The sequence below is a fragment of the Centrocercus urophasianus genome, unplaced genomic scaffold, assembly GCF_019232065.1.
Source record: "Centrocercus urophasianus isolate 14NV4802_14NV808 unplaced genomic scaffold, USGS_Curo_1.0 seq_2, whole genome shotgun sequence".
Lineage (NCBI taxonomy): Eukaryota > Metazoa > Chordata > Aves > Galliformes > Phasianidae > Centrocercus > Centrocercus urophasianus.
In genome coordinates this window covers 7,595,994-7,617,095 of record NW_024884755.1, presented here as the reverse complement: position 1 = coordinate 7,617,095, position 21,102 = coordinate 7,595,994, and the positions used below count along the sequence as shown (strand labels likewise).

General features: G+C 35.6%; 2 protein-coding genes across 7 annotated transcripts in view; one reads left to right on the top strand and one right to left on the bottom strand.

The window, feature by feature from the left end:
* Positions 1–12,532, bottom strand: part of FAAP24 (FA core complex associated protein 24) — a 36,871-nt gene extending 24,339 nt beyond the window's left edge. Inside the window, exons 1-5 of one of the 3 annotated variants that reach the window (XR_006169345.1) lie at positions 12,311–12,532; positions 9,388–9,457; positions 8,917–8,996; positions 5,509–6,060; positions 785–4,796 (exon numbers count right to left, since the gene is read on the bottom strand). The gene's annotated coding sequence lies outside the window, so the exon portion shown is untranslated. The remainder of the gene's footprint in view (positions 1–784; positions 4,797–5,508; positions 6,061–8,916; positions 8,997–9,387; positions 9,458–12,310) is intronic. The other 2 variants (XR_006169346.1, XM_042821722.1) reach the window with 2 other exon arrangements.
* Positions 8,924–21,095, top strand: SLC7A9 (solute carrier family 7 member 9). 4 transcript variants are annotated; one of them, XM_042821702.1, is made up of 13 exons: positions 8,925–9,069; positions 9,408–9,537; positions 9,933–10,058; positions 11,192–11,339; positions 12,249–12,491; positions 13,127–13,252; positions 13,575–13,674; positions 15,171–15,215; positions 15,546–15,669; positions 17,349–17,452; positions 18,240–18,336; positions 19,110–19,259; positions 19,801–20,929. In XM_042821702.1, the coding sequence occupies exons 3-13, from the start codon at positions 9,954–9,956 to the stop codon at positions 20,044–20,046; spliced, it is 1,488 nt and encodes a 495-aa protein (XP_042677636.1). In that variant the 5' UTR covers positions 8,925–9,069; positions 9,408–9,537; positions 9,933–9,953; the 3' UTR covers positions 20,047–20,929. The 4 variants fall into 4 exon arrangements, with proteins under 4 accessions (XP_042677638.1, XP_042677636.1, XP_042677635.1 ...); XM_042821703.1 differs by lacking the exon at positions 9,408–9,537 and having other exon boundaries at positions 8,928–9,069; positions 19,801–19,975; positions 20,851–21,095; XM_042821701.1 differs by lacking the exon at positions 9,408–9,537 and having other exon boundaries at positions 8,926–9,069.
* The last annotated feature ends 7 nt before the right edge of the window (positions 21,096–21,102 follow it).

Below are 21,102 nucleotides of genomic sequence, written 5' to 3'. Positions count from 1 at the left end.
GTTTCTTTACAAATACATGCTATCATAGAAACACAAGATCCATCCTTCTGAAGCTGTTAGAAAACATTCCTCTTCATTTTTCATTAATTCCCATAACAATGGACTTTAACAACATTTTTACACCACGATAACCATGGAGTTAGGCACTACTGCTGAGAAGCATACACTGCAACATAATTGACATGACATTCTAGTCAAGTGAGTGATAAAATACAGTGTTTCTGAAACTTAATTTAGGAAAGCAGCATAAAACCAACCAATTATAAACAAAGCACTGACAGGCAGATGAGTTAAGAGAGAAATGTATCTCACAGTGGTGTGGAATAATAGTAGAAGAATGCAGGATCAGCAGTTCTGAGAAACGGCAACCAGGAACTTCACATGACGACTGTACAACATCATATTACACTCCATTTCAACTGTCAGATGTGACTAGCTTCCTTACTGCTTTCATTTTACAACTGTATTAAACACGCAATTAAAAAAAACTGTGTAGCAGAAACCAGTATTAGCATTTGAAAGATATGACAAAGAAGTTTATCTTGCAAAAGGAATGTTCCTCTTGGCCAAAAGCTAGTAGTCGTCTCCATCTCTGACTTCTGAAGCAATACTGCGATTGTCATTGCTGTGGCACCACCATAGCATCAGTTGTGGCAGTCAGAAAAGTTACTTACACAGTCCATCACTGCCAGGAATGGGTACCTGGCCTTATTAACTTGTAAATGATCGTATGGCGTCCACTCTTCCAAAGCACGCACACATTCTTTAACATTGTTTTTCTTACCTAATTAATTTACTTGAAACTGTATGGAAATCAGGTCTTTGCAACCCCTGGGCACTGGGAAGAGGTACTGCCAGAATGTTCAGTTAAAGCTGTGTCAGACTTGGAATCCTGATAACTGCTACCTCATGCTTGAAGTGACTGTGACTCTTCTTTTTCTGTTGTAGTAGTCAACAGGAAGATAGGAAAGAGAGAAAGAGATACTATGCAAGTCAGAAGCAAACAGGACAAGATAGAATAAGACTTGAACAAGGATCAATAAAAAGTAACTGCCTGTTGTTCTTCTATTTAAAGTAGTATCAACATTATATTAAGAAGAATATTTGTGGTCTGAACACTGAAGGTGAAAAGAAGGGTACCACTTTCAAAATAAGCACGGGTCTGTTCTTTTCATCTTCAATGTTAAGCTGCATCAATAGAATAGGAGGTCCACATTCACCTTACTTCAGCAGAGTAAGTGGTTAAACAAACAAACAAAGAACACTTTAATGAAAATAAATTACGCAAAAGAATAAAACCTGAACAGTTTAGCAACCTGTAATTCTCTACACATTACAAATTCAAAGATGTTACCTCTCACTGTATTAGACATGATTACAGGACCCTCCCAATTAACTACCAGAATCTGCTTATCTCACCTTTTCTCCTCTGAGTGAAAAAGATAGTTCCTCCCCACTGTAATTTTTTTGAACTTCCTAATATTATCCAGTAGTTTAAAGTGACCAGTTTAATTGTTTCTATCTCTGCTTCTACAAACAAAAAAGCAATTGTGTTAAATCACAAAGAAGCTTGCTTACATCTGACAAAAGTTACTTCCATTCCTCTTTGGAAGGAGCTTTAGGGAAATACGAAGTTTCAGGTCTTTAACTAGCATTCAAAAAACAAAGGAAGAAGCAAAACTTGTAATCATTCTTCACTTTTCTGTCAACATCAAGGATAGAAATAATTACTTCAGCAACCTTTGAACCACACCAAACTAAGCAATGGGATGAAGTTCATGAAAGAAAGCAGCACTGGGAAGAAGTGTGGAAGGCAAAATCTTTTGAACTGTGAAACAACTATCTTACCCTCAAAATCTTGAGCCACTAGCAGAGGTTGCAGAGCTTTTATCATACATGTTCATTCAATCTGTTCTCTTAATTCTAACTATTACCACATACTTCGTGGACATTTTATGGATATTATAAATCTCTGAAAACTGAACTTCTCCAGCTTGTATGATTTGCACAGAGATCACTTTGTACATACCAAAGCACATGCTGTGAATCCTGCTCACTGTTTAAACACATGCTCTTTAAGAAGACAGAACAAAACAGGAAAGAAACAAGAAAACATACACTCTGAGACGTTTAATAACCAAGCAACCAAGAACATTCCTCATGATTCAAACAGTTATGAAGCTTTTTTTTGGTATGGCACATTTGGTTCAGATTCTTGCCTGTACTGGGATTAGTTTTAATACCACAAAACAAGTCTAGAAACATGGGAAAATATTGTTGGAAAGAAAACATGTATTAATGTTTCCTGCTTCAGTTTTAAGTGCAAGAAATCTATTCATACACATCATGAAACTGAGAAAGGATTATTACTTTCCTCTCTGAATGAAATTTTATTAACCATCCATTCAATGTACTCTTTAACCTAACAAGCATCAATTTAAGACTTTGATGACAAGCACTGCAGAACAAGCATCATTCTTGCTGACAGAATCAGGACAAATTCTGACCAAAAAACCCTTCTCCCAGCCTGACAGCGAGTCACTGCTTCTTTCTTCCTACATTTTTTGCCAATTAGTTTTCATGTACTCTGTTAGTTTTAAACATACTTTCTAGACTTTGCCACTCCAACATTCTGGTGAGAATATCATGAGACACATCAATAAAAGCCTTATAAAATTGATACTCCTCATCCACTTGGCTAATTATTTTTAGAAATAAAGCCAGATTTAGCTTGACTGATAAACGCATACTTACTGCAGCTCATTCTTTCAGAAGTGCAGGGCCATGGCTGCTAATGCTAGGCATTACAGTAATACAAAGTACTCTTTCCTATTTGCATAAGCAACACAGTTTTCATGCATCTTTGAAGTGAAGATCAACTACCTATTCTGAGAAAATAACCTTTTAATTAGAATCAGTCACCCAAATGTGAATGCATTGAAATTTTGCATCCTTGAGTGAATGAATTTGTCCCATACACAAGCATAAAAGTCTTTTTAGTTAGCCATTTGTCTTTGCATTGTCTACTAGTTACTATACACATATACTACTATAAACAAATGATACAGAAAAGATGTTATATTGCACTACAAAAGCTTTACCCCTGACCATTTATTTTTGTTATGCACTGACATTAGCTACTACTTTACCCCAACCAGTGCTTGACAGAGCATACTGACTTTAAGTGCTCTCCTTCTTACAGCTTGCTGACTGTAAAATGAACTCATTAAGCACTGCTACAACTTCCTTTTACAAAATAAAATAAAAACAGGGGAAAGTACTTCATTTCTTACCAAGAAACAGAGATAACAATTCAGAATTTGTACTCCTGTGGTCATGTTAGTTTCATTGCTTCATTTACAGACCATATTCTGTTCGTAACAACTAAGCATACTAGATTTTAACTTGAAAGGTTACCACCACCACCACCTAAGAACAAACAAAACTCTGTTGAGTATGGAATAAACTCAAGCAAGACAGATGCATCTTCAAAATACTAATAAAATAAGGTTTTCAGAGGTGAGCTGCAGAGATACTGGAAAGATTCTACTACTCAGACTGGCTAAGAAAAGTATGCCTTATGTCCTATGCTCTGCTGGTGATTCATTCTCTAATTTATAGCCTATGACAACAACGTTATCTATAGAAGCTGATTTCAGATTCCCTTATGCTTATCATTAAGTTGAGGTGAAACAGCAGACACAGGTTTTTCAATTTTTCTTTGTAATGATTACCAGAAAGTGTGCAATAAGTTACATACAGGTCAAATTATTTCCCCAAATAACAGCACATTCAGAAGAGAATTATACCCAGCTGCTGACCTTTCCCCTTCATGCACTTTTTAGTATAGAAGGAGCTGCATCTTTCTAGCTTGAACACTGGCCTTCAACAACTCAGAAGAGAGAACCTTCTAGCATTCTTAAGCCATAAGAAATTCATGCAATTATACGGGCAAACAGAATCAGGCGTCCCAAGTGTTTCTCCATTGGGATTACAAATCCTTGTCTAGAAAAAATCAGTTTTGACATTTGTAATAGCTCTGTGCACTCATCCTGCTCTGCAAATATAATGGAAATAAATAATAAATTTACACTGACAATCAGCTAGAATATAGAAAAGATGCATTTTGAGGACTTCTGTCTTTAAAAATGTAGTTTCGCACCGACACCTGTAGAGTTTTTTTCTTGTACTCAATTTCAACACATCTCTACTCTCTAAAGATATACTGTAGTATTTTAAAGTTGTTTTACATACCAAATATTTGGTTTTGATAAATTTAAACTCAGATTAAGTACTGTAAACATAAAAAAAAAAAACAAAACAAAAACAAAAAAACCAACCCCACCTTGGTTCCTAAACAGAACACACAGCATTTCTGACTTATTTCTAGTGGTTAAGATACAGCCTAAATTTTGGCACAGACAGGAAGTGATTATTATTTGAGAGAACTTTAAATTCTGATTTTGAAACTAATGAAGAATCCTCATGGCAATAAAAAACATCTGCATACTGAGATGATTAAAACCCTTCTAAATTATTCAAATAATTACTGAATCAGACGACTTCTTGTGGCTTATCTTGTTATACCTGCTCTGAAAGATGTTGTTTACCTCCCTGCATGAGGGGAAAAAAAAGGAAAAAAATACAACAGATCTGGGAGACATTTTTATCCACCTCATTATAGTGATTTGTCAGAATAACTACTGAAGTAGATCTACTACCATTAGCAAACCTGAAGACTTCTCCAGCAGCCTTATTCCTTTTCCTACTTTGTCACAGGTGCCCAAACAAATATACTGTGAGCAAAAACAAAGGGGGAAAAATATTTATTTCAAAAAATATATATACTATGGGCAATAAAAAAAAACACACTCATCTAATCTTTCCTATTTACATAATAGTATGACAGTCAGTGGGCAGCTAAGGTCCAACAATCCACTCTTACTCCCCCAGCTCAACAAAGCAGGGAAAGAAAATATTAAAAAAACACACTGATGGGTTGAAATAAGGTGGAGCTTTATGAAAGGGGAAAAAAAAATGCAAAGGCTGCATATGGAAGCAAAGAGAAGCAAGTTATTCTCTGCTTCCCATCAGCAAGCAATGTTTTGCCAATGTTTAGTTACTTCTTAGGAAGCAAGGCCTCAGAAAGCACAGCAGTTTCTCAGGAAGACAAATAACTGTCTAACAAGAGGACCCCCCAGTTCCCAGTTGTTATTGCTGAGTAGAATACCAAATAAGTGTTGGATATCCCTCTGTTTTGGTTGGCTGTCCTGGCTGTGTCCTCACTGCATCTCCTGCCCACCCCAACCTCCATGCTGCACTGCTCAGCACTAGCCAGAACGCTGCTGTGACATCAGAACTGTTCTAGCCACAAGTCAAAGCACAGCAGTGTATGGCCAGCCAGTACAACTGACTGCCACAAGACACAAGGAACTTGAAACCATGAGCATGACCTACTTGACACAACTATTCAGAAAAATTGTTTTCTTACATTCCACAAAAACATACCTGGAATTTCTCATGAGAAAAACGAAATGCACTTAAGATCAACAGAAGTGAGATAACTTCTTAGAGCACATCTGTTAACAGCAGGAGTCAAAGAAGAGCAAGTGCAAGTAAACACACTATTCCTCTGATAAAAATGAAGTAACCTGTTAGGCAGCAAGGTAAGAATGGAAAGTATCTATTCTGAGATACCACTAAGCTACAAGTAAAACCTCCAAGTTAGAACAGTCATTACCATCCATTTAAGAACTGCCAGTCCAGAAAAGAATACGTGCAGTACTGCAAGCAATAAATACCAGCCCCAACAAACATTAACCTTTATTATTAGTGATAATGGTAATAAAAGCTAAATGTATATGCTGTTTTCTTGCTGTTTCCTGAATTCAAGTTGAAAATTACTTCTTATGATATGATTAGTAAACAGTATTTGAAAAGGTTCAAACTACACTGACAGGACTAGCCCACAGAGTGCTTCATTCTGAAGTCCCTTGAAATTTGAACCCCTTGATCTCTTCATACATATACAGTTGAGAGGGAAAGAGTCTTCCCCCATTGCTGTAGAATGAAAGAAAAAAGAAAAAAAAAAAAAAATCAGTATAATTCTTGAACTCAGTGTTGTGTTTTGCTGCTGTTTTTCTTTTAATTTTAAATGGTTCAGAAAAGGATTGCTGGTAAAAGTCCTTTAACAGCTCTATACCATCTGAAGATTAACCCTTAAAATAAAAATAGATAACAAATGAATATACTCCATTTTTATAAGTAAACAGGCTAACTCAAATCAAGCTACTCGCAGAAATGTAACACGTCCATTCAATAAATGAGAACTTTCCAAATGCTTACTTAATACTGATTCAATAAATTGATTGCTCAGTGAAAAATTAACAGATATTTAATGTTGCCTGTACTGTATCTGAACAAACAAAATAAAGGCTAAGTGTGATGCAGAAAAAAATCTGAGAACATTGAGGGATGCAGAACATCTAAATGCATGTAAAATTCAAAGATTACTCACTCTAAATACACTGCAGAACTCAGGAATACATTATATAATATTCAATACAAAGCTAGGAATATACAATTGATAGATGTAGAAACATCAGTGAATCACAATAACGAAGATAAATTTTTCAGTCTTTATAACAGATGCAGAAAAAGGAGTAAATTGTTGATGCCTGACTTTTCATCCGCTTGAAGTAAGATTCTGACTTTAATATTCTTTATTCTCTGTTGGTAAAACAAACAAAAACAGCACACAACTCTGCTGTTCAGATGGTGACTTTTGAACAAGTTGGTTACAATGAAAAAGCTTTTCCTGAAGTTTAACCCTGCTTTTAATTCTTACCAAAATAAAGTGAGCAAATAAAATTGATAGCTGCAAAAATGCAGCTACAGCTTTGATTTCAGTACTGATATTTTGCAATCCCATCCTCATCAGTGAACTAGATGAAGGGACAGAGTACACCCTCAGCAAGTTTGCTGATAATGTGAAACTTTGAGGAGTGGCTGACATACCAGAAGGCACTGTTGCCATTCAGTGTGACCTGGACAGGCTGGACATGCAAAGGAATCAGATGATGTTCATCAATGGTAAGTGCAGCATCCTACACCTAGGGAGGAGTAACTATGTGCAACAGTACAGTCTAGGAGCTGACCTGTTGGAGAGGAGCTCTCCAGAGAAGGCCTGGATGCCCTGGTGTGCAACAGACTGGCCAGGAGCCAGCAGTGTACCCTTGTGGCCAAGAAAGCTAGTGGTATTCTGGGATACATTCAAAAGAGCCAGCAAGATGACAGAGGTGATCCTCCCCTTCTGCTCTGCTCTGCTGAGGCCACATCCAGAGTACGGTGTCCAGTTCTGGGCTCCTCTGTTTAAGAAGTGCACAGAACTTCTATAGAGAGCCCAGCAAAAGGCCACAAAGATGACTGGGGCCTGAAGCAACTCCCTTGTGAGGGAAGATTGAAAGACCAGAGTCTGTTCAGTATGGAGAAGATGAAGAGGTGATCTTCTTAATGCTTATGAATATTTAAAAGACAGATGTTGAGTGGATGGGGCCCAGGTTCTTTTCAGCTGTGTTTAGCAGCAAGACAAGGGGCAATGGGAACAAACTCGAACACATATTTACACGAGGGATAATCTCTTCACTTTGAGGGTTACGCAGTACTGGAACAGGCTGCCCAGAGAGGTTGTGGAGTATCTGGAGATACTAAAAAATGCACTAGGACTCTTTCCTGTGCAACCTCCTCCAGGTAACTTGCTTTAGCAGATGGGTTAGACTCAATGATCTCCAGAGCTTCCTTCCAACTCCTATGATTCTGCGATTCAGCCTCAGAAAAATGGATGCTGCACAGACTGGCTCTACCATAACAAAACATGACAGACATAAACCAGTATAGGGTTGTCTCACATTTTCTTCAGTCTATTTTTTTAATCACAGATTTATATTAACATTGCAAAAGCCAGGAATTTCTGTTGATCAAGACTGCATGCTTAAACAGAATAATAAAAGGGAAAAAAAAAAAAAGGCTGTCAACATGCCAGCATACAGCTGGGACAGAATGCTAAAGTTTGCTTCTCTCATTCCACGTCATGATTAGTTTTTGTGTTAGCAACATACAGACAACCTCAACTCTTGACTAGTTTTGATATTTAGATCCAACAACGTGGACTTATCTCCAATCCTGTACTACTGTTTTTCTTGAGGCACTGCCATAACAGTAAGTCTTAAAATGTATTAATCACATTGAAGTCTGTTAGTTCAACAGTAGAAATAAAAAAGTTGGTTCACATTTGACTTAATTAGGACTTACAGCTTGCATTACTAAAAATGATGTGAAACATGCAGGTTTTTTTGCTAGTAGTTTCGGGATGACTACCACGAATGAAGCTACCTTGTTTCAGCAGACAGTATTAGCAATGTTTTCCTGGATATATAGGTGTACAGAAATTGAGACAGGTTTTCTACCCCTAAAGCAAGATTTTTAAACATCTACAAAAATGAAAACTTGAAATGCAGATGAAAGGAACACAAGGTGCCCGCTCAGCTGTCTTCAGGTTAATGAAAAACAAATGAGAGATTTCTGCTCACACTTTTTCATTTCCTCAAGATGAAACAAGCTGTTTGTATGGGATGCACTTCACATCTGGACAGATGCTTTTAAACACATCCACACTACAACAATTACTTCAAGTTTATCTTCCACAGTTTCTAAAGCAGAAATATCATGACATGAAATTAAAATCCACCTAAATTATGATTTCCTCTCATTATATAATAAAACGCTTAGGTACTGAACAAACATTCTTAACAAATGGAAAAAAAACCTTTTTGTTTTAAAGATAAACTAATTGGACTATTGGTTTACCTGTGGTTCCCATCTCAAAGCTTCTTGTCTGAGAACAGGTTTAATGATTACCTTTTATAACCTCTGTACTTAAGCTGCTGTTGCTTCTGCATATTCTGGTTTCTGTGTTGCTCTCTAACTGGCTGGTAAATCTAACGGGAGAAAAGAGAAACACTATACAGAGCTCCCTGGATCCCTGAAGTACACCAAGGAAATACAAATAAGGTAAGTGACACTATGAATTACTAGAAGATGACAACATATTCTAGACAAAAAACTTTAAAGAGAAACAATGGGCACAAAGCTGTAAGAGTTCAGTGACCCAAGCCCTACATTCCTTACATGGGCAGTTTTCCATTATAGCTTGAATCTTAAGTTGGATTATGTTGATTATTAAAATCTTTAAGTCATAAACCAGGTTTCTCTATAACAGAAACATTTCTGAAGACCAACAGTACCGAGATGGATATTCCATCAATTTAAAAGGCTATAAAAGAAGCCAAGTAGTGGATATCAGCTGAATTGTCTGAACACGAAGCATACCTGAATTATTGTCTCTTCAGCTGCCAAACAATCTTCAAGGTTCAGGTTCTAACAACTACAGGTGGAGAGTCTAAGGAGAGAAGATTGACTGAATCAACAGCGGGAATTGGGACTAGTCTATTTTAACCTCCATTTCCATCATTACTTCAGGTTGGATTTTATTCTAATACTGTGTGAAACAAACAAAATTCCCAAGAAAATACTACATTCACAAGTCTAAAATTAATTTTTTTGAAGTCAAATTGTTCACAGTCTAATTCTAAACAGAATATAACGTTCAGTAGAAGACATTCACCCTAAGTCAACACAGAACAGCAACACTTTCTGAAGCAAAGAGCTGCTATTTAGTCACAGGAAATGACACCTGGTCTAACATACTTGCATCTCCAAGAAATCAGGAAAAGGCCTAATTTAACAAAGATCAGGAATTGTCTCTGCAGTAAGAAAAGCAGCTGGTTCTAGGTGAAAGATTAAATCAGCCTGGTCTCCTAGAGGCATTCAAAAGAGAGAGACTACACTGATTTTTTGTCCTTTAATTTATTCAGATATTTCAACAAGTAAATCAAATGGGTGAAGGAAGCTTGAGGAAAAGAAAAGAACAGGACAACAGAACAGAGGATGGACAATCCATTCAAAGTCAGGAACCCCAAGCTATGAACCTAAAAAAAGAGGTAAATGCCAACACCCACTCCTTAATATGTGCATGTGAAGGGCTGGCACGGGGAGGCAGTAAGAATGTATTTGTGACTATGCATTATCACACTGAAGTTGAAACTGCTCTTACTTGCAACAGCGTACTGGTTTCTTCATGATGTGGTTGAATTACATTTTATGAACTCATTAACTATGTACACAGCTCTGATATAAGCACCATTAAAAGAAAGAACATATAATTTTCAAGTCTTTAAATTATTTTTTTTTTAGTATTTTCTACTTCAGAATTGCTCAGCTCAGCATAATGTTATGAACTTCACTAATTCTCCTCAGAGGCTGAATAGGGTTGGTTCAGCTCACTGCTTCTGCAAATTTGTTAGTGTATATGTCCATTAAAAAGCTAATTGCACAGGAAGACAAATAGTAATTTTTCTTCTCCAGAAAGTGATAGATGCTTTTACAGAGAAGATATGCCACTTTTACCTCTGACAAGACTCACAAAGGGAAGTGTAATTTATCTTTCAGTTTAAGCAACCTGGAAAATTATACTCTGCATAGCTTCACTTAGGTGCTAAGATTCTGGACTGGCAAAATACTGATGCTACTAGACTAGCTGTAACTTAAGGAGAATTTAAGATGCCCATGCCCTTGACTTTTAAGGCTGAAGTTTTATTAGATTCATCTAATACGCAGATCACTACAAGGTCTGGAGAACGTGATCTTTTCATCATGTATCGATATTAAGGTAATTTCTGTGCAGAAAATACCTGAAGCAAGGAGAGTAGAGCAATTGCTTAAAGAAGGACAGAATCCCTCCAAGAAGGCACGTCTTAGAAGTTATAAAAATTCAGAATTCAAGTCTTCACCAAAATGTGACAGTTAAGTCAAATACAGATAATTGCTCATTTGTACAAAGTTGATTTTGAGACCCACATAATTCAAAGTACGGTTTATGAAAACAAATATGCAAGCTGGCATGCCACAGGCCACGTAGGTATTTGGAAGAAAAAAAATTCCAGTTTACTAGTTAGTTGAAACCTCAAGTTGAAAGCAACAACAATAAATCACTGATGTCAATTACTATTGTTATATTAAACTGAAAAGTAGTTATTAGAAATTCCTTCACCAAAACGTCTCCTTCTGTTTCAAGGTGGGCCTGATTAGTGGAATCTGTATGATCGTTGGCACAATTATTGGTTCAGGTATCTTTGTTTCTCCAAAATCAGTACTTGCCAATGTTGGAGCAGTGGGTCCTTGTTTAACCATCTGGGCAGTCTGTGGAGTTCTCGCAACACTAGGTAAACGGAGTCCATGCAACAAGTTTGAATTTTTGCTTAAATCATTTAATTTACTACTCTGTGTCTGCATATAATTCATTTCAGAAATTAGGTAATAGCACCTAGATTAACATCAGTAATACTCTGATGACTGCAATAAATGTGTTGTTTATAAACAACAGATTAAGCTATTAAAATCATAAAGAACGTTTTCAGCTTATTTCTTGAAGCAGGATTTAAGTTTTACTCACTTTATTCACTAATTGTAATGAAGAGAACACCTACTTAAGTCACAGGCAAAATACTATGCAAGACCTATCAGCAGCAGCCTGGTATTCCTACTGGTTTTTTTATAGTTGTGTAAGTCTAAGTTTCTCATACAAAATTTAGTACTAAGCACCTCAGAATATTTCAATTAGGAAAAGAAGGAATTAAGTGTTCGTTATGTCAGATACAGAGCATAAAAACCACCATTTCTGAGTAAAATACCAACTACCACAATGAAACTGAAAGTGCCATTGTACTTTAAAGATGAGCTCAGTAGACATTTTTCTTCAAAATTGTGCAACAAGATCTTTTTCCCCATAGGTTTCTAAAAAGTACATCAACTTATTGCAGTTGTCATCTGATGTTAAGCGTTGGCTCTTAATGAAATCAGAACCTTTATACTTGATCTACGAGTCTTAAATGCAACTAACAGTAAATTCTAGATTGTCACTGAAGTTTCAGTGTTTTACCCAAACTCACACACATCCTCACAATTCACAATTAAAAATCTGATGTGCACAGTCAAATGTACACGAACATGAAAGAATTAAGGATACATTACATACATCTACTTCTGCAATTGCACTATCTATCAACAGCCAATAGTTTAAGATAGGTATAAACCAAACAAAAAAAATAACAACTGTATTTCTTGCTGCTCAGGTGCACTTTGTTTTGCTGAACTTGGTACAACGATCACAAAATCAGGAGGAGAATATCCTTACCTTATGGAGGCCTTTGGCCCAATACCAGCATTTCTGTTTTCTTGGGCGAGCCTGCTTGTCATGAAACCCAGTTCTTTCGCTATCGTATGTCTCAGCTTTGCAGAATATGCATCAGCTCCCTTTTATCCAGGTTGTGATCCACCTCAAGTAGTCATCAAGTGCCTTGCAGCAGCTGCCATTGGTAAGATTTTTTTATTATTTTATAAGTGGCAAATTCCATAATTGCAAAGCAAATTCTGCTTATCCTCATCTATTTCAGCACAGTAAGAATTCAGTACATTAATCCTTATGAGGTCAGCAGGAAGTAATGCTACACTAAAAGGAACAGAACTGTGGAACAGTGTTTTATTTTGGACCAATATATTAATTTTTATTCATTATTTTTAAACTACTAATAGCAATGTATTTTAATTTTGGAACAATACGGTAGTAACTGTGGGAAGGACTCACTGACTCAATACGCAAAATAGATGGTTTGCTTCCAGCCTAGGTTTCTTCTTCACCAAGAAAAATACAGCCATAAAACAAACACTTATTTGTAGCAGAAAAGGAAGAAAAAATGTTACCAAAGGTATTTCTGTATTATCATAATGCAATGCAGTTCTATGTACATAATTTTGTTGTTGTTAAAGGTAGATACCCAATTCAGTAACTTTTTCCTTGCTATTTTAAATCAACCATTCACGTTAAAAATTGTGAGTTACATATATAGCCTATGAGGAAAAAGCATTAAAGGGAGGAAGGGAAAAAATGCTCAAACTTACTTTTCTCTCGGCTCTGACAAATTTAATGCAAAACATGTTTTATTTCTTTTAGTGGTAATTACAATAGTGAATTCACTGAGTGTGAAGCTGGGAAGTTATCTCCAGAATTTTCTCACAGCTGCTAAAATGATAGTTGTGGCAATCATTGCCATAAGTGGGATTGTTCTCCTTGCACAAGGTAATCAAACATACATTCACTTCCAACAATTATTTTAGTTTCTGCTGTGATCTTTAAGAATTTCCTACTGACAAAAAATGGCACAAAAATAAGGCTATCTTTCTTCAGTGTTGCTTTCCCAAAGACTCTTCAAAACTACAGTACTTTCTTTAAGAGGAAGTGGGGTAAGAATTTCAATACTGCCAGTAAGTTCATAAAAATTCTATTAATTGATTTTTAACAAGATGTTTCAAAAGACGCAGGAGATGCTGGAGTTTTTCTTCATCTAGTGGCGATTAGCCAAATTACAACACTGTGTCACTAGTATTTGTCTTATTTCCAGGAAAAACCCAAAACTTTCAAGATTCTTTCAAGGACAGTAAAATTTCTATTAGCTCTATTGGTTTGGCATTCTACAATGGACTCTGGGCATATGATGGATGGTAAGGTATCTTTACCGGTGTTAACAGTTACAGTTTAACAGCCTTTAACTCTCTCCTCCATTAGAACTCAAAAGATGTAAGTTAACATCTAAATTTTCATAAATAATCTCATAATGAACTGTGCACAAAAAACAGTATCCTGAATTTAAAAAACCCACAGGTCACTGTTTGTTAGGGAAAAATTTTACAGTAGATCCTGATAAGACTACCGATTTGGTGTAAAGGTGGTTAGATACTGTGGTAATGAGAGAGACATCAAAACAGCTAATTCCATTAGGCTCAGGCAAAAGCTCTACAGGTTACCCCCAAAGTCCATGTTTTATGAAACGTTCAATTAGTACAAGAAAATGTAAATATCAGAAGTTTTAATTCACATGGTTTTACACCTTTTCTTGGAATTATCATAGCAACAATTCCTTCCCTGAAGCTCCCAGTGTATATCTCATCTGTTTTGTTGTTATCTATTGTGCTAATACAAAGAAAATATGTTTGACAATAATCATAAATACGGAAGGTGTTAGGTTTACATTCATGTTTTAAATGAAGCATCCATATTCAGTAACTCAGAAGACTACTTTTCCTCTATTACTTTCATCAGAATAACCTTATTTACCTGAGGAATATAGATAATCTCTATAATATAATCTCTGCTACAGTACAGAAAATATACATTTCACTTCCTGGAACTAACAGGAAAGTGAACTGGCTTGAGGCTCTGCTGATACAAATCTAAGATAAAAAAAATCAAAGTCAAAATAAATAAATAAATAAATCAAATTCAGACAAAATATCAGTCCAGATTTAAATTGATTACTCTTTAAGGTTCTCTTTTCAAGCTTGAGGCTCTCAACTCAAGCATGCACATCTGTATTTCAGATACTTACCTAGACTTTTTTGCGGGGGGAGGATAGGGAAGGCTACTGCCTAAATCCTGAATAATTACTTCAAAAACCATCAGAGACTGAAATTTCAAAAGCTGCCGGGCAAACTATAAGTATGAATTTCCTCTCATGTTTTCAGAAGCAGAAGTGTAAAAGAAAAAATAAAATGTTTTAATCTTGTCTGTGGTCTACTGCAAACATGTACCTGAAACTGTAAACTCCACTTTAAGGTGTTTACAATATAACTTAAAGAGATATTGTTAAAGATCAGTAGACTTGAACTTGTGTCCTTGCAATGGGTACAGCCAAACAGTGCTTTTACTTGGAAAGATTTAGATATTACAAAGGTTGAAGCTCAAAGGAAGCTTCTGGTTATTCCAGGACATTCTACCTAGGAGCTAAGACAATCTAATTCAAAATTATACAGACGCTTCTGAAATTGCAGGATGCATCAAAACTTGAAGGAGGAAAAAGTTAGTTACTTGAGGCTCACAGTTGGATAAGAAACTCATACTTTTTTTTGACCAGCAGTTTTACTTTTTTTTTTTTTTAAACTGGAAAGGCAAACAGTAAGAGGAAGTAACATTTGAATCTAATTAATGTCTTTATTTCCAGGAATCAACTCAATTATATCACAGAAGAACTGAAGAATCCTTACAGGTAAAAAAAAAAAAAAAAAAAAAAAAAAAAAAAAAAATTTTATTGCTATCAATAAAAATAAAACTCAATTTTTATACAAGCAAGCACATATTTTGGCTTGACTTCAAAAGGAATGCTTACTCAAACTTTGAGTACTAACAGACAAAGAGCTATCATATATTCTGGCTTTCATAAACGTGGTTTCTTTTTTTAATCCAGATTTCTGTTGCTCTACAGTAAAGGAACGTAAACATACCTGAAGAGTACCCGGGGAAAAAGAGTCCAGTTTACTGCAGTAACATTGCCAATGACACAGCAATGCTAATGAAGTCTTACTTTTGCATTCTTTAGAAACCTACCACTATCTATAATTATTGGAATCCCCCTGGTTACAGTTTGTTACATTTTGATAAACATTTCATATTTCACCATAATGACTCCAACAGAACTCCTGCAGTCCCAGGCAGTTGCTGTGGTAAGTCTCCTTATTTTGTAAAAAAAGAAAAAAAAAAAAAGCATTTGAAGAAGGCTGTGTGCATTAGAGCTTCTTCTGCAGTAAAAAATAAATAAAAAGCAACACATAAATTTTAGATAGAATTATAGAATTTAGTTGTGAACAGTCAGCCTCACACCTTATTCCCCAACTCCCGTTATCTTCTTAATAAAAAAAAAAATCTACAATGACTAAGTTAAAATGCTTCATCATATCTCAAGAAAAAAAATGCAAGCAAAAGTAATGCAGTCTCTGAGGTAACATTCTGTAAAGGCTACAGCTCAGCAGCTGTTTTTTTCCCCCCATAAGCAATAAGAAGTATAAGGAAAAATAACTGCTACTTTGTCCTTGCCAGTTTTCCAGTAGTTCAAAGAAACAAGTACATGCAAAAGGAGTAGATTAGACCTTATCATTCTGAAGGTCGCAGTCAGCTGTAGGTCACTTCCTCATTAGGTCTAATTTTAACTTAAAATGATTAAGGGTAATCATTTTTTCATTTCTGCAAGACATACTATCGACAAAGTTTCGTAAACATTATTCTTAAGATTTTAGAAATGTATATAAATACATCGGTCCCTCCAGTTCCACTCATTATGTTTTCCAGGGGATCCATCTCCCAAACCACTGATCAGTGCCTTACAGCAATTTTTCATTGTTGGTTTTATGTAAAAACAAAGAGCATCTCATATGCATACAGAAGGCAGTGTAACACAATTAAGAGGTACATAAAACATAAAAATTCTCAATCACATGAAGATCTTATAAAACATAATTTTGATGAATTTAGTTATCTTTGTTTTTCCTCCACCAAGAGGTGCAGTACCTAATCCAAAGTACAATGCTGATAAAGATCACCACCTATGTAAGCTAGCACAGAACTAGCTACGAAGTGATGAGACGAAGAGAATCCCAACTGCTACTGGGCAGTACGAAAGTAACACAGCAAACAGCAGAATGAGTGCTGTGTATGAACATATCTCTAAAAGCAGCTTTGTTGCTCAATGTTGATGAGTACCCTGCTACTGGATAAAGCAACTATACTTTGATAGTAAACTTGAGCAGAAGTAGAACTCTTTATGCTTGACTTAAAAGTTAATCAACTGTTAAAATCCAAGACGCCCCTCCTGTCCAAGTTTTAATTTAAATTTCCTTGCAGCAGACCAATGTATCTACATTAGACCCAATTTATCATGTAGAAACTGTAATGTAACAAGGTGGCAGAAACTCTGCAAACTTTGCACATTTGTCCGTCATGTGTTCACCCATAATAATGCCTCAGAATAATAATGGTAGTGAAGATGTAACTTCTTTCTCTGTAGGTTGTATGTATACAGTGCTCTGCAGCAACCATATCTTTTGTTTTACAGACACCCCCAAACCAAGTGTCTTAAACAGAATTGAATTTCACTGTATTTTTTCCACATCGGTCTCCCAATGTTTCCTACATACGCTGCATCAAAAACACCAGGACAATACCTCTCTTCCTTATAGAGTTTTACATGAATTAATTCAAGTTCTAATCTAGCTAAATGATCTTGAATATATACAATGCACATTTTATTGTTAAAAATACAGTCTATTTTTGAAGTGGCACCAACATTTTAATATTTCAAGTAGTAGTTAAAATAACAAAAGTGATTAATTTTAATCCCATATCCCAGACGTTTGGAGACAGAGTCCTTTATCCAGCCTCCTGGATAATTCCTCTCTTTGTGGCCTTTTCTACAATTGGATCTGCCAATGGGGTATGTTTTACTGCAGGCAGGTAAGCTCCCATTCCAAATATCTTAATTTTCTTTTTATTTCCAAGAGTGAAACAAAATAATGTATTTATATTCAACCAGAATAAATATAGAGAGAAAACAACTGTGAAGTACTTGCAAATGTAGCTGCAGTGTATTTTGCAAAAAGAAGCAATCGCTATACAGATTTGAAAAAACCTCCTCATTTCAAAGTAGGTAGAGCTTTTTTTTTTCCTGGCTGAATTTAAAGCTAATCATTAAGCAAACAAGAAAAGATTAAGAATTAGAATGTGACAGAATTAACAGTCAAAACAAGAACTTGAAAAAGTAGCTGTTCCTTTAGATCTATTGCTCAACATTGCTATTTACTGTTCTCTAAAAAATGAATACTACCTGAACACAATAGGATTGTACAGACTTTGAGAAGGCTGTGAAGGTAGTTCTTTGATATAGGAAAAAAATTTAAACAAATACTCTTTAATAAAAGACACAGTCGCTACATTTTTTTTTCCAAAACAATCCCAGATAAATGAAATGTGAAACTAATGACTAAAAACAGATTTAGTTTCAAGTTCTGTGCATTAATATCAGTTATTTCCACAATTTCAGTTTACTGCAATATTCCCTAAGTACCACTGTATATTAAAGGAAATAGCGATGCACACTAGAGGAAACTCAATTCAGATGCAGCTGCACAATAAAAACAAATCTTAAGATCAATGGCATCGTGCTCTTCCTCTTTCTGGAGGAGTGAACCCACTTGAACTCCACCAGACTAACAAGCTTACCTTTCCTTTTTTTTTTTTTCAGACTTGTTTATGTAGCAGGCCGTGAAGGGCACATGCTAAAGGTGCTCTCTTACATCAGTGTTAAGCGCTTAACACCAGCGCCTGCTATCATATTTTATGTAAGTATACACCCTAAGTACAGAGAAATTATGACAAAAATGCTAGCAAGCACTTTCAAAATTTCCTACCAGCAGTCTTGACACATCTTTGAATCTCTGTGGGATTGGGATCTGTATATGACTACAGATGAGACAAATATTGCTAAGTATTAAGGGGAGAGAAAAAAAAAAAAAAAAAGACTGCAGAAGAAAAGCAACTCTTTAATTTGAGAAGTTCCATTCCACAGATAATTTTCAAATCAAAATGCTATGAATCCATAGTATGAGAGTTAAATTAAAAAAACATTAAAATATTAGCATCAAATCCTTTACTTTACAGGATGCCTGTAGAACACTTCCTGCTGCATTCCCTCCTTTTAAGGATGCATTTACACCTTTCCATTTTAAGATGACTTCTCTACACTTAGTATTTTAAAATAAAGCTAGACATTTTTATACTTTACCTGCTTACATAAAGGTTAAACCAGATAAACTCAATTTTATTGCTCCATCCACTCCCAGTAAATTCACTACCCAAAAAAACATATTTAAGTAATGTCTTCTTCCACATGGACAGTCAACAACAAAATGAATGGGTACATACAATTTAAGTCTTGGCTTAGAACAGAATTTAAGCTTCACACAAGTGGCTGCAATTCACAAGTATTCAAAATATTTAAGCAAAAGCACACAGAAATCAGGCTCTGAATGCTGTAAACAAACACCCATACAGGGACACAAGTGTAGTTCAATCTTTTATAATAGGCTATGCTAACTTTTCTTTTTGTTTTTAGGGGGCTATTACTATTATTTATATTATCCCTGGTGACATTAACACACTCATAAACTATTTTAGTTTTGCGGTCTGGATATTTTACGGTTTAAGTGTATTTGGACTTATTGTTATGAGGTTTAAAAGAAAAGAACTCAAGAGACCAATCAGGGTAAGTTCAGCATTCAGTATGGCTTTTCTTATGTTTCCATAAATAGCATAAACTAATTGTAGAAGTTTGCATACTTACACAACACCCTGAGGCAGATGCCTCTGCCCCACATGAAATTTAGCCCTTCATTTGTAACTCCTTCAAGTTTTGCACCAGGACAAAGCTGAAAGTCTCCAAAGGTGTCCAAGCAATGTTTATTTTCACACACACAGACTACAGTAGAAGTTCCGTTTCAGACTTTCAGGGACGGGAATCTACAGTCAGCAGACACAAAGACAGGTTCAGAGTTCACTCTATTGGAGTAAGGTCACAAATCCATTAAAACACACATGTGAATTACTAGACTGCAATTAGCAATATAAACATATTTTTAAATGACTTCCTCTATCCATATTCTTGCTACTTTAATTGCCAGATCTAGTTCTAGAAATGTTGTAAGGCGATGAAAATCTGCCTCTTGTATGTGCAACTTCTGTAAGAATGGTAAAACAACTCGCTAAGTATTTCTGTGAATATTATTATTATCATTTTTAACTTGCAGATACCTTTGGTCATTCCAGTTATAGTGACATTAATATCCATTTTATTGGTACTGGCACCAATCATCACCGCAGCTGAACTGGCCTATTTGTACTGTGTTTTATTTATACTAAGTGGACTTATATTTTATGTACTTTTCGTTCATTACAAGTTCAAGTGGTCTCAAAAAATATCAGGTAAGCATACCTCCTCAATCGCCATTCAACAGAACATTCTTAAGCTTTACAGTAACTTAAGGTTAAAGTAACTACTCCAACAAAGCTCATTTTATGGTCCACCCCAACTAAATTATATAGTGGAGGGAAGAGAAAGGGAGGCAATTTTCCAGACAGAGAAGTTAGTAAAGCTCACTGCGTGTCACTGAAGAGTGTTTTATCCATTTCTGCAAAAGAAAAGGATGTCCAACCTAAAGCAACAAAGAAACTTAGTTTGCAGCTCTATACATCGCAGTAGTAACGCAAAGAAGCACTTTTTAAATAAGTAGAACTACTTTAGCTGTAACGTTAGCTTTTCAGAAAGTTCCTCCAGTCCATTATTAGAGAGCAGCAAATATTCTTATGCCACACAGCACTTCGCTGTTGGCTCAAGTTATCAGTTTTATTATGCTTACTAAGTACATCAGCATTAAGACCAATATTAATCAGTGCTGTTGAGCAAACTGAAAGCTGCAAGCAGTGTGATCATTTATAAAATGATTTTGCTTAATCTCAAAAGGAACTCTTTAATAATCTCTCAAAATGTGATACGCAGCAATTTCTAAGAGAAAACAGCTGCACAAAGCAGAATTAACAGTTCCATATACAAAAAAAAGTGTTTCCCCATCCTGAGTTACCACCTATTACATAATTATGCAGATAGAAATAGTTCACTCTATAACAAGCAAGTTACCTAGAACACTTTAGCTTGTTTTGATTTCCCACCCCTTAAATTTTAGATATGAAAAGATACACAACAACTTCAAAAAATATATTCAGATTAATACCATTTTTCTTCGTTAAAAATAAGTACTTCTTTTCCTGATAAGGCTTCTAATAATTAATTTCCTTCTCAGAGCCAATCACTATGCACCTTCAGATGCTTTTGGAAGTTGTTCCACCAGAGGAAGTTGCTGAATAAAATATTTTGTGTGAGATGACGTGTTTTTAAGTGCTACATCAGTTGAAGGAGGTTCCATTCAGTTTGGGGCACACTTAAACTTTCTGAATTGCTATGTTCATACTAGTGGGCAGCATTTTTGCAACGCTACTTAGTACGTGAAGTAGATTAAATTTAAGAATAAAAGATTTCTAAGCCAAATTAGTAC

Bases quoted from the DNA above. Each gene is read 5' to 3' on its own strand.
- SLC7A9 (XM_042821702.1), top strand. From the start codon at position 9,954: ATGGGTGAAGGAAGCTTGAGGAAAAGAAAAGAACAGGACAACAGAACA. The intron at 10,059-11,191 runs GTAAATGCCAAC...TTCTGTTTCAAG, and splicing joins CTATGAACCTAAAAAAAGAG to GTGGGCCTGATTAGTGGAAT. The intron at 17,453-18,239 runs GTAAGCTCCCAT...TTTTTTTTTCAG, and splicing joins GTATGTTTTACTGCAGGCAG to ACTTGTTTATGTAGCAGGCC.